At 46.5% G+C, this 17,204-nt stretch overlaps 1 protein-coding gene across 2 annotated transcripts in view; it reads left to right on the forward strand.

Moving 5' to 3' along the window:
- Positions 1 to 17,204, forward strand: part of MAP3K6 (mitogen-activated protein kinase kinase kinase 6) — a 78,033-nt gene that overhangs the window by 11,493 nt on the left and 49,336 nt on the right. Inside the window, exons 3-4 of one of the 2 annotated variants that reach the window (XM_084815757.1) lie at positions 5,449 to 5,472; positions 7,363 to 7,550. In XM_084815757.1, the coding sequence (XP_084671883.1) occupies positions 5,449 to 5,472; positions 7,363 to 7,550 (212 nt within the window). The remainder of the gene's footprint in view (positions 1 to 5,448; positions 5,473 to 7,362; positions 7,551 to 17,204) is intronic. The other variant, XM_084815758.1, reaches the window with a different exon arrangement.

Raw genomic sequence — 17,204 nt, forward strand, 5'->3', positions numbered from 1 at the left:
AATAGCAAATTTTACCTGTGACTAGCACAAAAGCCACTGGACCTAACTGCCTGACATTTGGCAAATTGAATCAGCTCCATGGGGGTTTCCAAGCCTCCAAATTTCATGAATTTATCTTACAAACTAAAAAAGTTATGGCTGTTTTTGTTTTCCAATGCAAGTCAGTGGGAATATGTAAAAAAAAAAAGTCAGTGGGAATATGTAAAAAAAAGGGGGGGGGCAATTAAGACAGCTCAAAAGATCCAAGGCACAGCTCAAAAAAAAGATCTGGGGCCTGTACCCAGGTGGGCCTCCAATAATGATGCCCCTGTCTCCAGATGTTTTGGACTTTAACTCTCAGCATTCCTAGCCTTTGGCCATCGTAGCAAGGGCTTCTGGGGGTTGAAGCCTGAAACATGGCTCAGTCTTCTCCCAAAAGAGGGTCTATGACCCCCCTGGCAAAGGCAAAGTACAGGCTGAAGGGGCAGGGTTGCAGCTTGAGATCGATAGGCATATGGTCAAGGAACACCTAATTACTTTGAATGAGTTCAGATCTCCAGGGCCAGATGAACTGCACCCTAGCGTAATAAAGGAACTGGCAGAAGAACTCTCAGAGCCACTGTCTATTCTCTTTGACAAATCATGGAGGACGGGGGAAGTGCCAGATGACTGGAGGAGGGCTAACGTTGTCCCTATCTTCAAAAAGGGTAAAAAGGAGGAACCTGGGAACTACAGACCAGTCAGTCTGACATCAAACCCTTGGAAAATTCTGGAGCAGATGATAAAGCGATCCATCTGGCAGCACCTTGAAAACAATGCAGTGATTACTTGAAGCCAACATGGATTTGTCAAAAACAAGTCCTGCCAGATGAATCTGATCTAATTTTTTGATCAAGTAACCTCCCTTGTGGACCGTGGGAATGCTGTAGACATCATATACCTCGACTTCAGCAAAGCTTTCGACAAAGTGCCCCATGATTGCACTTGGATTGCACAACCCCCGCCTGGAGGGGTTGGGCATTGGAGACACTGTATTGCGGTGGTTCCGGTCCTTCCTCTCCGGCAGGTACCAGAGGGTAGCACTGGGAGAGGAGGCTTCAGACCCGTGACCGTTCACTTGTGGGGTGCCACAGGGTTCCATCCTCTCCCCGATGCTATTTAACATCTATGTGAAGCTGCTGGGGGCTATCATCAGGAGGTTTGGGGTGCAGTGTCATCAATATGTGGATGACACACAGCTCTACCTCTCATTCAAATCTTCACCAAGGTTGGCCGTAGAATCCCTGTCCAAATGTCTGGAGACGGTGAGTGGCTGGATGGGGAGGAATAAGCTGAAGCTGAACCCTGACAAGACCGAGGTACTTTTGGTGGGAGACAAGAGGAGGCTGGGGGATGTTGACCTGGTGTTGAATGGGGTACGGCTACCCTTGAAAGACCAGGTCCGCAGCCTGGGGGTCATTTTGGACTCCCAGCTGTCCATGGAGGCTCAGGTGTCAGCTGTGAGCCGGACAGCGCTGTATCAACTCCATCTGATACGACGGCTGCGCCCCTTCCTTCCTGACCATCTGCTCCCATCGGTAGTACATGCCCTGGTCTCCTCTCGTTTAGACTACTGTAATATGCTCTATGTAAGGTTACCCTTGAAGACGGTTCGGAAGCTGCAGCTGGTACAGAACGCGGCGGCTCGCCTGATTAAAGGCAGCCGCCGGCGAGATCACATCACTCCAGTGCTGAAGGAATTGCACTGGTTACTAGTTGTTTTCCGGGCCAAATTCAAGGTGTTGGTTTTGACCTTTAAAACCCCATATGGTTCCGGCCCATCCTATCTTAAGGAGCGCCTCCAGCAGCACCAGACAGGCCGCTTAACAAGATCAGCCTCGGATGGCCTTCTCTCTGTCCCATCAGCCAGGACAGCTAGACTGGTGGGGGCGAGGGAGAGGGCCTTTTCTGTGGTGGCCCCCACTCTGTGGAACTCCCTCCCTAGGGAACTCCGCCATGCCCCCTTTTTAATGAGCTTCCGCCGTGCATTAAAAACATGGTTGTTCAGGCAGGCATTTCGGGTGGGTTAGGGTATTTAAGAAAACTTTTTTATTGTAGAATTTTATTGTTTTAAACTGTTTTATTATACACTGTACATCGCCCAGAGTGGCTGGGTGACCAGCCAGATGGGTGATTAATAAATTTAATAATAAATAAAATAATAAACATGATCTCCTGATGAGCAAACTAGCTCAAAGTGGGCTAGATGAAACAATGATCCGGTGGATCCACAGTTGGCTACAGAATCGGACTCAAAGAGTGCTTATCAATGGGACCTTCTCAAACTGGGGAGAGGTAATGAGTGGGGTACCGCAGGGCTCAGTCCTGGGCCCAGTGCTCTTCAACATTTTTATTAATGACTTGGAGGAGGAGGTGCAGGGAATGCTGATCAGATTTGCAGATGACATAAAATTGGGCAGGATAGCTAATACCTTGGAAGACAGAAAAAAATTCAAAGTGATCTTGATAGACTGGAGCGCTGGGCAGAAAACAACAGAATGACATTTAATAGGGATAAATACCAAGTTCTGCACCTAGGAAAAAGAAACCACATGCACAGTTACAAGATGGGGGATACGTGGCTCAACCACACTACAAGCGAGAAGGATCTTGGAATTGTTGTCGATCACAAGCTGAATATGAGCCAACAATGTGATGTGGCTGCAAAAAAGGCAAATGCTATTTTGGGCTGCATTAATAGAAGCATAGCTTCCAAATCCAGGAAGTATTAGTTCCCCTCTACTCAGCACTGGTAGGCCTCATCTGAAGTACTGTGTGCAGTTCTGGGCACCACACTTTAAGAAGGATGCAGACAAACTGGAGAGGGTTGAGAGGAGGGCAACAAAGATGATCAGGAGACTGGAAACAAAGCCTATGAAGAGAGATTGAAAGAACTGGGCATTTTGAGCCTTGAGAAGAGGAGGGGAGATATGATAGCGCTCTTCAAGTACTTGAAAGGTTGTCACAGAGAGGAAGGCCAGGATCTCTTCTCGATCATGCCAGAGTGCAGGACACGGAATCATGTGCTCAGGTGACAGGAAGCCAGATTCCGTCTGAACATCAGGAAAAACTTCCTGACTGTTAGAGCAATACAACAATGGAACCAATTACCTGGGGAGGTGGTGGGCTCTCCCACACTGGAGGCATTCAAGACGAGGCTAGACAGCCATCTGTCAAGGATGCTCTGACTTGGATTCCTGCATTGAGCAGGGGGTTGGACTCGATGGCCTTGTAGGCCCCTTCCAACCCTACTATTCTGTGATTCTATGATCTGGAGATGTACTTTCTGCCGATGCCTGATTTAAAGGACTGTTGGAGGACATTCCTTTATCTGAAGGCCTGTCCCATCCAAGTCCAATTTAAAGATAAAGAACTATAAGAAGGGAGAGCAGCACAGTGGCCTGTAAGTTGCCCATCAACAATTAGTACCTGGACAGGAGACTGATCAGGCAGGTACACAGATCACCTGGTCACAGTTTGCCCTGCTATGGTGAGATGTATGGTACTTCTGTTTAAATGGTAGTGGTTCCCCCCACCCGCAATTTGTATCTATGCATATAAATCAACATAGGGAAATTTTATACAAATTTCTGCCCTCTTACGTCATCTTTTTTTTCTTTTCTTTTTGGCAATGTGTAGTTGCCAAAGTTGACTACCAACACAAGTGACTGAGTTCAGGGCAAATGCCTCTAGATTTTGGTCTGGGCGATGGCATGTTTCGCAAACACATCACAAGGTGGCCTGGAGGAAGTCCTTGTGCTTCTTCAGAACGTCTGTGAATTTGAAACCATAAATTGCAACCTCCACCATGCCCCTCTGAAGCCCTTGGTGGTAGTGCCTGGTTCTCGTTGAGAACACTGATGCCATGAGGTTTTTTACATCGATTGCTTTTGATAGCCAATGTGTATTCTGTGTGGTGTCTATAACAACTATCTAAAGTGCTCTGAGGCTAATGCAGTCCTGTGGCCCTTGCTGGCTTCTGTTAGCAGATGTCGATCCTCTGAGGGCCGTGCAAGCTTCCATGTCTGTTGTCCTTAATGCAGCAGCAGGCCTAGGTTTCGTTTAAATGAATCACCCCAGCCTTCCCCAGCCTGGTGCCTTCCAGATGTTTTGGACTACAATTCCCAACATCCCTGACCATTGGCCATGCTGGCAGGGGCTGATGGGAGTTGTAATCCAAAACATCTAGAGGGCACCATACTAGGGAAGACTGGGCCACCCTGCCCAAAGAGCTGTGAGCTCCTACTCTGGATTGCTACGAAGTTTTCTTGTGTAAGATGGAGAGGAAAGGGGACTGGAATCATAGGTAAGGGTTTCCTCTCCTTCTGACGGCAGTTACAGCAGGGGATTGTTCCAAAATCCATATGGTGTGATGCCTTTATTATGCCAACTCCAAGATTTTTTAAAAATATATGCAAGCTTTCGGGATCTTCAGGTTTCTTCGTCAGGCAGATGTTAGAAAAGGCAGGTTAGCTGTGGCAGGGGAGGGGGGCAGACAGGATGTTGTAGCCGGGGTGTCTGCGTAGTCAGTCTTAAGATGATATGCCTGCCTCATGAAGAGATCTGGATATCTCAAAGCTTGCACATTTTTGTGAACTTTGAGTTGGCTTAATAAAAGTATTACGCTATATGGATTTTGAGATTTTTCTTATGGTCAGCACAGCCGCCTTTTTTTTTTGTATATCAGGAGGTAGGACACTGATGGACTGGGGTAAATAGAACTGCATGAATCAGTTGGGTTGTGATGACCTGAACTAGAGAGCCTAGTGATGCTGAAAGCAGTCAGTAGTTTTTAAAGTCTAAACATGTCTAAACATGCAATCCTATGCATGTTTAGACAGAACAAACTCCTTCAACTCCCAGCATTCCCTAGCCAGCATGCCTAGCTGAGGAATATTGGGAGTTGTAGGACTTTTTTTATGTCTAAACATGGATAGGATTGCACCCTAAGAGAGTTTTGTTTGGAAGAACTGTGAGCTCAGTTTCGTTCTGGTACTCAAAACAAATTCCTGGGCTCAGAATTCTTAAATTCTGAGGATATATTTTTTGCACCAGGCTCCAGCTGGTGGATCTCAGGATCCTAGTCAAAAACACAAAAACACAAGCCTGAAGTCTGCCCACCCCTGGTGGAGGTGCAGCAATATGTTTTTATCAAGCAATCCCAATTAGGGCATTAAGTGTGACAAAACAAATCACACTTGATTTGCATGTATTCCACTTTTCTTACTTGACCTGTGACCATTTCCTAGTGGCTAATAACTAGGGTGGCCCTTGGCCATTCTTCAGTGACACCAACTAGGGTGACCAGATCCAAATGAGGACAGGGCTCTTGCACCTCTCCTACAGAATTATTAAAGGTGCAGGAGCCGTATCCTCTTTCACATCTGGCCACCCTACTAATATAACCCTGCCTATCTTTCTCCTTTCTAGGAGGAGATCTTCCAGAAAAAATCAGTAAGTTCAGCTTATTTTCTGACTTTCACTATATTAGATTCAAGATCTCCTCCTGGGAATTCAACTGGTCCAGGTAGCTGACTTTTCCAAAGGTGTTGCCACCATTTCAGGTGGCAAACAATGGACAGTGCAGCCATTTACTGCATCGGTAGGGCAGCATTAGTACGAGAGCAAGGGATTTTTATTTTTTGCTACCATGGTGTAAACCCTAGATGTCTAATCACGTTACTCAGGTGATTTCAGTTGTACAGTGCAGAAGTGAGAAACAACTCACTAGTGCCAAAGGGTCACTACAAGCGGCAACCTTATGCACACTTAACTGGGAGTAAGCCTCATTGAACACAGTGGGGACTCGGTGCAGAGTAAACACGCAGATGATTGCACTGCATGTCCCTTATTATCCATCTCAGCCATTTCAGCTTTTAGAACAGGCAGGACAAAACCCTTGCTGCTGTTCTTGTTTTAATGCAATGGAGGGTGCTGTAGGCGGCAAAGTGAACGAAGCAAATCTGTTACCCCCAAATTCCTCCCCTGGGTTAAGTAGGGGTGGGTTTTATTTTGAAAAGAATACAATTACATTCCTGTGCCATCTTTCATGCCATAAAGTTTCATGAATCTTAAGGTAAGAAGAGCTGTGCTGCATCAGGTGAAAGACATACATATTGTATCTGTCTATCTATCCTTCGCCACCTTTCAGGGCAGGAACCTTCCCAAGGTGGTGTGCAAGAGTAAAACTCACATAATAAAAACGAATGGGGTAAAACCCCCGCAAAAACAGCAACAGCAGCAAACATTCTAAAAAACAACACCAGCATAAAACAAAACCTACAACACACAACTGCATCTACAACTCAGTTTATGGAGTCCATCGTGAACAGCATTGTGTTTTCCACAGTGGCCAACCAGGTACCCCTGGGAGGTCCACATGCAGGACATGGGGGCGATAGCATCGTCCTGCTCATGTTCCCCAGCAACTGGTAATCAGAGGCACGCCTGCATCTATTGATATAAAACAATGTATGCAAATTTTATTGGCGATCTGTCAGTGGCTGCCCTAGTTTTTAGTTCCGGTTTGGGGGAATTTCTGGAAAACATGCTTGCACTTTTACTTTGCTGCCTTCAGAAGCGGCCCCCCAATAATGTTTGAAATGTGTGTAATGGACAAATGGAGCTCTCCCCGCACCCCAAATATGGGCAGAATCCATCTATAATCTTTCTTTTAAAATTTATTACGTTAAAATATGCATTTCCTCCACAATGGAACTTAAGGTGGGCAGCCATTAGGTCCCTAGATGGACTCCCATCTGGGCACTGACCAGAACCAGACTTGTTTAGCTTTGCAGGGTCGCTGCATCATATGCCTGCAGACCATACCCATTTTAAATTTCTGAGCAGATTGCCCCAAAGATGTTTATGGCGTCCATAAAGAATTATGAAGACAGGTGGCAACCCATATTTTGCTTTTCAGTGCTACTCCCATCCAAACAGCATCCCCACCCACCCCTGACCAAAGGTTGTGTTCTGAGCCAGGGCTCCAACCTGGATGCCTCCAGATGTTTTGGGCTACACCTCCCATCAGTCCCTGACCATTGGCTCTGCTGGCTGAGGTTGATGGAAAATGTTGTCCAAAACATCTGGAGGGCATCACCTTGGGAAAGGCTACATGTCAAAGGACTAATAAAGGTGAGTGAGTGCCTTTAAGCACAACTTCCTCACCAAGGGTGTATGCAGCTGAAGCGTGGGATAAAAAAATGTTTTAAATAAATAAGGGAAAAGGTCATGTAATCATAAATAACCAAGGTGGATGCCAGTACTTTTGATGTGTGCTTTGAAATTTGGGGATGGAAATGGGGGGAATTTATGAGGCTAATTTGCATGGCTCTGTTTTAGGATTGCAACGGCAGCTACATCTTCATTCCCTACATGGTGACAGTCCAGAACAAGGTATTCTGTTGCGATCCCAACGCCATGAAGTGCCTGAGTGAGCTTTACCAGCCTACCTTCAATATGGCAGCTTTCTTTACCCCGCTGTCCACAGAGCTTACAAGACTGCTTGAGGGCACCTCAACCAGCTCCAGGTAACACACCTTTTCTCACCCTCCTAATCCTCCTTCCATACATGGGCTCGACTAGGCAGCAATGAGAGAGTTATGTGCATGCATGAACTTGCCTACTCTTACTGAATACCATTTTGCACTCCATCTTTCTCCAAGCTGTGAAAAGTTTTGGGTTACCTTTACGGAATCAACTTCCTTTGGAGGCGAGAATACTGAGTGCACATAGAGACAGGGTTCACACAACATACTAACCCACCATGAGTTATTATTGTATTGTCTGAATGCGGCACATTTTCTGCAGGGTGGGTTAACATGTTGTCTGAACGCAGAGCATTTTCCGCAGGGTTGGTTATCATGTTGTCTGAACACAGTGTGTTTTCCGCAGGGTGGCTTGTTAACCATGCAGCGTGGTTTATTTTTCTCGAACAAGCCACCTTGAGAACCCATGGCTTGTTGTTGGGTTATTCAGAGTGGTTAACAAGCAACCTTGCAGAAAACACGCTGCATTCAGGCAACATAATAACCCACCCTGCGGAAAACGCGCTGCATTCAGACAACATGATAATTCACGGTTCAACAACAACCCACACTGGGTGGGTTAGCATGTTCTGTGACTCTGTGGTAATCGACATATTTACGAATGCACAGTCTGAGCCAGTAATATGGGGGTAAAGAAGCAAGTACATAAGCAGTGCAAGAATCTAAGCAATGTTGATTCTTGCAGGGCCGGCCCTTGGATAAATGGCACCCTGGGCGAGGAGTGCCCTTGGTGCCTCCCCGTAGTCAGTTTTGCAGGGCCACCCAGAGGATTTATGGGGCCTGGCGCCGGTGTGATGTCCATCAAGAGCGACTTCTCAAAACCTTGATCGCTCTGCCACTGTGCTACAGTTTGCACAAGCCAACGTTCGAAAAGCCACTTCCTGAGCAGTGGCAGTGCGCTATGCAACACAGCAGAACTATCACAGGTTTTACTTATAATATTCTTTGTTTTGTAGCCATTCCTATCTTTGGGTGAGCATTCTTTATTTTAGAATATCCATTATTTTTCTCTTGAAAAATAATTTAAAAAGTTATAAATAAAAAAGGTATCCAGCTGACCTCATATAGCTTACGGTTTTATTTTTATTTATATAGTGCTGATAGTGTTTACAGTACTTAAGTGCTAAGTGCTCGGTAACCTTGCCTCAAATAAAGCTGCTGATTTTTACCTAGCCCAAATGACATCAAGGTGGAAACTGAAAAAGAAACACACTTTAAAGCTAATAGAACAAAGATCATTTTTGTAGTTAGTACCCAAACAGCCTGTAAAACCTTGAAAGAAAGGTTACAAACTCTTGCTTTTTGCCACCTGAGCGCACTGCAGAAGGTACATTAAAAAACACACAGCCACTGAGCTCAGCTTGGCATCCCCGTCAGCTCAAATTACCACCAAGTACATGCCATGTGACTTGAGACAAGTTAAAAAAAACAAAAACAAAGCTACATTAGACTGCTTCTTTATTCCTCACTGGTAGCTGATGGGAGTTTATCAAGATTATCAGAGTTGGAGAATGTTTTGTAGGCCATCTAGTCCAACTCTTGCTTGATGCAAGAAACCTAGGGCTCGAGCATCAATAACAGGTGGCTGTCTAGTAGACTTGCAGACAAGAGAGCCTTTGCATGATAGAATGTTATGGTGCAGCCACCCCCAAGCTGGTACCCTCCAGAAGTTTTGAACTACAACTCCCAGCATTCCTGAGCATTGGCCAAACTGGCTGGGGCTGATGGAAGTAGAGTCCCAAACATCTGGAGTGCACCCGCCTGGGGAAGGCAAGTGTGGTGGAATCAATACTTGGAAGAAACAGAGAGCTTCAGCTACAGGGCAATATAAAAACCCAGTTAATAAATAATAACAATGTGTAGGAACAAAGCACTACTGTGATATGGTCTCTGCCCCCAAGCGCTTACAGTGCTTGGAAGATAGGTAAGTGAACAAGGAAAGAAGCTTTTGTTGATGATGTGGTGTGTGTAGATAATTCCAGAGCACAGGAAATGTGGGCCTCTAGTGGTCAAGGACAGACATTGTGGAAGTAAGCAAAGGGGAGCAGAAGTGGATTTCGAGAAGGAATGTGATGGAGATGCTGCTGGTTTGGTAGGTAGAGATCGCAAGGCCTTTGTAAACATGAGGAGCAGCACTATAGACAGCAAAATAAGGGGGAGCTGGAAAAATAGTATTAAATATTAGGCATATTTCATTATCTAATAAAATACACCAGTAGCAGTAACAGTTCCCCAACCCCATGATGTGTAGTTATTAGTACCGCTGTCCAAAGGTTTTTTCCTTCAGTTAATGGGCATCATCTGAAATGAAAACTTCCAAATTCATAATCAAAAGCTACAGGAGATTGATGGACGAGAGGTTGTTTATTACTATCATCATCATTTAACCAATCTGGAAAATTAGAGTGTGGAATATACATTCTTGTTAACAGAGTGTGGAATAACAGGCTAGATTCCAAATGGCCTAAAAATGAACAAGTTTAAGCACCGTCAGTATTGTCAAAGATGGAGATTTAACATATTGATGTTGATTTAAGCACCATTGGCACCAGTTGTCTGTAGCTGTTCTTGCTAGATATCTTCTTGGTTTGGATACAAAGTGGAAGGGAGAGCCATTTCAGAGTCCCTTTTGCATCAAACTGAGAACAAGGAGAATTATCTCTGTGTGGCAGCATGGATTGCATAGTGTTAGTTCATCCATTTGGGCCCCAACCATTAATGAGGGGGGGCATTTTAATCTGAAACCTTAAACTCCTGTTGATTGATCTACAGATAACATTTATAGAAGCTTGCAGCCCGAATTACCATAAGAAGGAAATCTCCCAAGAAAAGAAACACAAACCTTTGGCATTTTCCTTGAACAGCACCTCTGGAGGGTGCCAGATTGAGGAAGGCCGCTCCACTCTGAGCAGAGCACATCAAGGCCACCTGTGGGTTCTCTGGCAAAGGAACATAGGAAGATGCTTTATATTAGATTATTCATCCATCTGGCGCAGTATAGTGCACCAGGGTGGCCACTTATGCCTCACCAAAAAAGAGGACAAAAGATGGCAATATTTACATCAAATTTGCACAGGCAAATTTATATGTAAGGATGCAACATTAAAAATAATTACTCTGATTTAAATAGAAATGCAATACCTCTCACCAAAGTGAGTGGGAAAGACTGTGGGTTGGGTGACCTGTGTGCTTGCTGGTCAATGTACTGCCCAGGGGTGAACTCTAGATGGGCCACTTCAGGGCCCCTGCTCTGCTGTCCCATCTTATGGCTCTTTATCTTTAAACCCGACTTGGACTGGGCTGCCTTTCAAATAGAGGGCTGTCGTCTGTAAATTAGGACACATGGCCACCATATTGTCTACAGGGTCGGCAACCCGGTGCCCTCCAGATGTTTTCGATACAACTCCCATAATCCTTTATCATTGGCCGTGCTGGCTGGGACTGATGGGAGTTGTAGTCCAAAATGTCTGGAGAGCACCAGGTTGCCTATCCCTGGTTCTGTTCTGTTCTGATCAGCAGCACCTCTTTAGAGTCTCAGGCAGAGAGAGTTTTTCCATATCACCAGCTCCTGATCCTTTTTAACTGCCTGGGACTGAACATGGGACCTTTTGCATGCAAAACGTGTGCTTTGCAACTGAGCTCTGGTTCTTCCCCTCTTGTTTCTGTCAGGCCCCATTTTTAAATGCATTTTCATGGTTTTCATGGTAACAGTGATGTTGGGTTTTTTGGTCTTTTCAGCTGGAAAGTTGAGATTTTAAGATGCTGTAAAAATCTAGATAGCCACTTTCTGTTATCAGTGGTGTAGTCGTCGCCTCGGCAGATTCTTAGAAGGACAGATGACAGTCTGCAACTTGTAGGAATTCATATTAATAACTGTAGGTGTGGGGAAAACCCTTCAAAACTGCTTTGATCAGTCTGCGTTCAAGTTAGATAAGCAGGAATGTTGATGGTTGAAAGGGAAGATTGTAATACAAACCATCCCTTAGCTAAGAAGTCCCTCAAAATCTCATCTGACAAAGAGGTTGTGGGGAGCAAAGGTCACCGGGAAAAAGGGGATAAACCCACAGCTTAATGTGAGAAAGGCTTTGAACAATTTGAACTCATTTTCTGTGGTTAACTGGAGGGAGCCATTCATTTATTTTATTGATCATAAGAAGCTGCCATATACTGAGTCAGGCCAATGGTGTACCTAGTTCAGTACTGTCTACGCCAGGGGCAGGAAATATTTTTGAGCATTTGCCCTGGGGGCAAGGTCTTGGGGTCCGCATTCCTATACTGGATGGGGCCTGAGGAAAAAATGGTCAGAGCCAGAGGTGAAATGGGCAGTGCATCCACACAGCCATTCTCTCTCTCTCTCTCTCACGCACGCACGCACACACACATGCACGCACACACACACACACACACCACTCCATCAGCTGAACATCCCAGGGGAGGAGAGATTGTGGGGGAAGGGGAGGTTTCAACCAAAATTACAACATAATGTGCAAGCTGTTGAGTTCATCAGAAGTTCTTGAGGTTGAATGCTGAGCAAAGGAAGGAAGGAAGGAAGGAAGGAAGGAAGATAGATGTAGCTGCGGGGAGAGAGATGTTCCTTGATTTTGTGAAAAGCCCCTGTCCAGTCCTTAAATGGAACAGAGGAGGTGTTACACAGCACAGAATTAACTAGGCCAAACTCTGCCTGATGCAAAAAGAGCTCAGGTGCAGCAAAGCATGCTGGGACAAATGGCTGCTCTCCCTTTGAAAATACAAGAGCGTGAATCAGAGCTCACTGGTCATTTGCAAAGCAGTGTGACAATAAAGGGTGAAAGTAAATAAAGCTGGATGCTGACGTCAGATGATCAGGGCTCACTGGAAATGCCTCCCAAATTCCCTGCAAATTGAAGGATGTTTTGGCAATTTGGCAATTTTTGGCAGTGTGTGTGTGTGTGCAGGTAATTTTTTTTAAGAGGGTCAGGGGGAGTTACCATCAGCAGTTGCAGCAGGTCTTTTAAACATGTTTCTGAACTTCTTTTCTCCTGGCGGCTGCATTTTCTTTTTTCCCAGAATGCTCCCAGAATGACACTATGGTTGGGGCGTTCTGGGGAAAGAAAATGGCGGCTGCCACCACCCCTTCCGGCAGTAGCAGGGGAAAAAAGGTAAAGGAAAAAAAGACTTGCTCTGATTTACTGGTACTACCAAAAATGATAAGCTCCCCCTAAACACCATTTAACCTCCCCTCCCAGTCAAACTCCCCCAAACCTCCTCTCAATCTGATTTTCAAACTAAACGTTCTCATTTGAGAACTTCTGGCTCATCAGATATAGAATCAATAGAACCCAAATGGGTAGTATTACACAGCGGTCGGAGGGCATGTTTTTCTCCTTTAGACAAAGTCCCATCATTGTGAGCTATGAGGTTGATCACTCACCATCACTGTACAGATGGGGAACTGAGGCTGAGTGATGGTGCTTTGCCCAAGTCCATGTTCAGTCTGGAATTTGAACCCAAGTCCAGATAAAGATTGCTCCCTTGACACAGAAGGGCAGGTCATACCATAGTGTTAGCAACTTCAATGTCACTTCCCTGGATAAGAAAAACAGCCTGTCCGTTGTGTAAATAAATAAACAGGGTTGGTAGGCTAATAACCATGGAAAGGGTCGATGTTGAAGGGAGAGAAATTTAAGTGAATAAACACAGCACCATAGAGACATGTCTGGAGGAACAGCTAGGTACCCTGCGGCACTGCTGAGACAAGTCTGGGTTTAACAGAGGATCACAGGCTGAATGCTCTGGAAAAAGTGATAGTTGCCATGCAGGGATATCAGTGCAGAAATGCAGGACGTCTTATTGATGGGGTGTTGCAGGCTGAGCCGGCAAATGAGTGAGTCCCAGACAAAAAGGCTCTTGTTCTAATGCAGCTTTGCAATTTGTTCTGTTGACACTTGTGCAGGAAAACAGGATGTTGCTCTGGACGGGCAGCTCAGGGCAGAACAGCCACACACTGTCATATAAGGACTGATGTAGGTCAGATGTGAGTAGAGAGGGGGTGTGATGTGTGGGCAAGGCAGCCTGTGGTGTAGAGAGATGCTATTCATCTGTGCCTCGGTTATATTTCTGTCCCTGCTCTGGATGACTTTGTCACCTAAGAAGAGCTGTGCTGGCTAAGATCAAAGGCCTATCTAGTCCAGTAAACCTGTTCCCCACAGTGACCAATTGGATGGCCACAGGAATCTCACAAGTGCCACATGAGGGCAATACGATCATCGTGCTTGTAGTCCCCAGCAACTGGTTTTGAGAGGCTTGCTGCCTCTGATACTGAAGGTAGCATTTATTGATTTATTGTATTCTTAATCCCAAGGCCAGCCCAAGATGTTTCGCTGCCTGAGGCAAAGAACAAAGTGGTGTCGCTTTCCATTCCATTTGCAAAAGCTGACTAGAGTGACAATTAAAGCTTTCTTCAACACTGGTGATAGGACCACACTTGCCACACCTGAAGGCAGCAGACCAGCTTAGGGGGCGCAGGGCAGGCTGTGTGGCGCTCAGCTCTCTCCTTCAACACCTCGCTGCTGCCTCCTAGCATCTGCCGCCTGAGGCAACTGCCTCACTCTGCCTAATGGTAGGCCCTGCTTAATCCACCCAATAACAAATGTCCTCTGGGCAGATTCCAAATGGTTGAAAGAATACAATAGAAATGGTTCAGACTGAGCCGTCATGATGCAACTGGAGCCATCATGACTAGTATGTATGTATGTATGTATTTATTGCATTTATACCCCGCCTTTTTTCCTCTTGCAAGGAACCCAAGGCGGTTTACATTATCCTCCTCCTCTCCATTTTATCCTCGCAACAACAACCCTGTGAGGTGGGTTGGGCTGAGAGTCTGTGACTGGCCCAAAGTCACCCAATGAGCTTCCATGGCCGAGTGGGGACTAGAACCCGGATCTCCTGGCTCCACTCTTGCCACTACACCACACTGGCTACACCACAGTAGCCATTGATAGCTTTCTCCTCTGTGGCCAGGTGATCTGTGGGTCTGCTTGGTCCACTGTCCAGGTACTAACGCTGAATGGGCAATTTCAAGGCCCCTGCACTCCCATCTTATGGTTCTTTATCTTGAAATCAGACTCGGATTGGACAGCCCTACAAACAGAGGTTGCCTTCAATTACTGTCCTCTGACAGCCCTTCAAATAGAGGACTGTTCTTTGTAAAGTAGGACACTTGGCCGCCCTAGGAGTGAAGGGAGAAGGAAAGAGTGGGTGTCCATGGGTTTCAATCTGTCACATGGCCCAAATGGTTTTTCTCGGTGCTCTTATTTATTATTTTGCATTACATTTATAGCCTGCCTTTTTCCCTCTTGCGAGGAACCCGAGGCAGCTTACATGGTCCCCCTCCTCACCGTGTTATCCTCACAACAGCCTTGTGAGGTAGGTTAGGCCGGCCCAAAATCACCCAGTGAGTTTCATGGCTCCCCAGTCCACTGCTCAAACCGCTACATCACACTGGCTCTCTTGGGCTTACATAGACAACACAAGGACAAGGAGGCAGAGGCTGGCTGGCAAAAACTACTGTAGTCTAATGTTCACATTTTCCATGCAGTTCCTCTGTGGCGAAAGCATGGCCTCTGAATCAGACCACCGGTAATGTGCTTGGCCGTGATGTAACTGCTGAGGCCAGCCACCGCTTCCTGCCATCTGTGGTGCAGGACAATTCTGGAAAGAGGAAGAAAGTTCGGAACAGCGAGTTTTCTTCTGCTTTTGGGGGTTTCTTCTGCTTCATGGAAACACACCGCTGATCTAGGTTAGCCTTCTCTGAAATTAGCCAGAGCCCAGCAACAGACATTGCATTGGTGGCCATGTGTCCTTCAGAGAGGGCAGTCCTCCATTGGAAGGGCTGTCCAGTCCAAGTCCACTTTAAAGATAAAGAGCCCTACGAAGGAAAGGGGAGCAGCAGGAGCCCTGAAGTTGTCCGTCTGCAGTTTGCACCTGGACAGCAGTCCAAGCAGGCAGATGGGTCACAGTCTTCCCCACTCACTATTTCTGTTGAAATTGTAGTCATTAGTTCTAAATGTGCATCTGTACTTATAAGTTAGCCTATGCAAATTTGAAATACACCTGTGTCCTCTTTTTTGCTGATGTGCACGTGGCCACCCTACCTTACATGAAAGACGAAAAGCTTAGTTTCCACCTCCCAAACTGGAGACAGCACCTACTCCTTTAAGTCAGCCTTCCCCAACCTGGGGATCTCCAGATGTGTTGGACTACACCCACCATCCCCACCCACTGTTCCTTGCTGGGGGATTGTGGGAGTTGTAATCCAACCCACCTGGAGGGCACTGGGTTGGGAGAGTCTGTTTTAAGCGCTCTGATGAAAGGGGATGCCCCTTCATATGTGGCACCCGCTGTGAAAGTTAGGAAGCTGCTGCTGGGTGGTTTTGCTCTGTGTTTGAGCAGGCTCTAAGGACAGGGTGCTGACTAGCTTTGTGCCAGTGCAACTGTTGGTGTAGCAAGTTCTCAAGCACCCCTGGATGGGTCAGCCAGTGTCTGGCAGACTCAGGTCACTGTGCGTAACTGAAAAGCATTTTTTAGCCCTTCAGTAGGGTGGCCCCCTCCCAGCCACAGAGACAGCACCTCTTCCTTCTCTAGCTAAACCATGGAATTCGCTACCACATGATGTGGTGATGGCCACCAACTTAGATGGCTTTAAAAAGGGATTAGACCATGGCCGTGCTGGCTGGGAATGATGGGACTTGTAGTCCAACACATCTGGAGGGCGCCAGGTTGGCAAACCGGCCGCTGTATGCAATTCCTAGGTTTCAGAGGCCTTTCAGTTGCAATTGCTGGGAAGGAACCATGGAAAAAGCCTATTGACTTCTCGTCTGGCTTGTAGGCTTCCCAGACACATCTGGTTGGCCTCTGTGGGAATCAGGATGCTGGACTAGATGGACCTTCTACCTGAGCAAATTGTCTGTTCTTACGTCCTTGTGCAGCTCACAGTCATCTCCATGGGGCATGTATGGGAGGACTTCCCAGCGGGTTGCAACCTATGGGCCAGTCCTGTCACTTGCCCACCCAGCTGTCCTTACTGGCACTCAGATGTCCTTCCATCTGAGTTGGCCACCTCACGTTGCCTCATGGTAAAGCTGCCCCTGCTTCACAGCACCACTTGCTTTAAAGTAGCTAGGGCTGGCCCTACCATTAGGCAGAGTGAGGCGGCCACCTCAGGCAGCACATGCCAGGGGGTGAGAAGTGGCAGTGAGGTGCTGGAAAACAGAGACGTCTGTGCCACATGGCCTGCTCTACACCCCCTAAGCTAGCCTGGCTGCCCTAAGATGTGGTGAAGGAAACTGCCCTGTCAAATGTTTTGAGAAACAAGGTTCATCCATCAGTCCAGTTGGCCTCTGTACTTGGAATTGGCAACATACCAACTTGTCCTTCACCTCAGGCAGCAAAATGTCTTGGGCCAGCCCTGAAACTAGCCCTATAAATGGTGTGGGGGGTATATCTCGGGTGGGTGGGGCAAGGAGGACAGGGAGGAAGCCATCCCAAGTTGAATAGATCAGTGTCCCTGGAATTACTTGAGCAGCCTCTCTGAAATGTAATGGGCCAGGATCGTCAGCTGTTAGCCCTATCCAGAAGTGTCCTCCATGTATTAGC

This window comes from Heloderma suspectum, chromosome 10, assembly GCF_057233095.1.
Source record: "Heloderma suspectum isolate Gila_16-S chromosome 10, 16-S_ref, whole genome shotgun sequence".
NCBI lineage: Eukaryota > Metazoa > Chordata > Lepidosauria > Squamata > Helodermatidae > Heloderma > Heloderma suspectum.